Source organism: Cucurbita pepo, unplaced genomic scaffold, assembly GCF_002806865.2.
Source record: "Cucurbita pepo subsp. pepo cultivar mu-cu-16 unplaced genomic scaffold, ASM280686v2 Cp4.1_scaffold000378, whole genome shotgun sequence".
In the NCBI taxonomy this organism is placed as follows: Eukaryota; Viridiplantae; Streptophyta; class Magnoliopsida; order Cucurbitales; family Cucurbitaceae; genus Cucurbita; species Cucurbita pepo.
In genome coordinates, this window is record NW_019646613.1 from 38,800 (window position 1) to 39,280 (window position 481).

Genomic DNA, 481 nt, shown 5'->3' on the forward strand with positions numbered 1-481 from the left:
GGGTTGTCCTTGACATTGTTATGCTTCTTATTAAAAAAAATTTAGAAGGATTCAGAGAACGTTCAATTATTGATATACTTTTTCCATTCTAACATTCTTAAGATCATAATTAACATTGGCCTACGCTATTATTTTCTTGTTAAATCTTATATACTTGATACCATTTCCATGTATTTGTACTCTTATTTCTTATGATGGACAATTTAGTCTTCTAAATTCATAAATCCTGTTAAGAATGAATTTGAGATTTTCTGTTAACTGAAACGTGATTGTTTCTTTGACACTGATATTTTTATCCTTGGTAACCGCAAGAGCTTAAGGTTGTTGCTGTCATTAATTTATCCTTGAACTTTGAGTTTCTTGTAATTTCAGGTTACTTTATCAGAATGATTAATAAAGTTTTTGTTGCTGTGCAGGCCATTTTCAAGCCTCTAAAACCGATTCGTGGAGGGATTCCGATATGTTTTCCTCAAGTATGTGC

General features: G+C 31.2%; 1 protein-coding gene across 1 annotated transcript in view; it reads left to right on the forward strand.

The window, feature by feature from the left end:
- The window catches only part of LOC111785133 (putative glucose-6-phosphate 1-epimerase), a gene marked incomplete at its 3' end in the record, with an annotated part of 3,505 nt that extends 3,032 nt beyond the window's left edge, over positions 1 to 473 (forward strand). The window contains exon 3 of the mRNA XM_023665597.1: positions 417 to 473. Within this exon, the coding sequence (XP_023521365.1) occupies positions 417 to 473 (57 nt within the window). The remainder of the gene's footprint in view (positions 1 to 416) is intronic.
- Between the last annotated feature and the right edge of the window lie 8 nt (positions 474 to 481).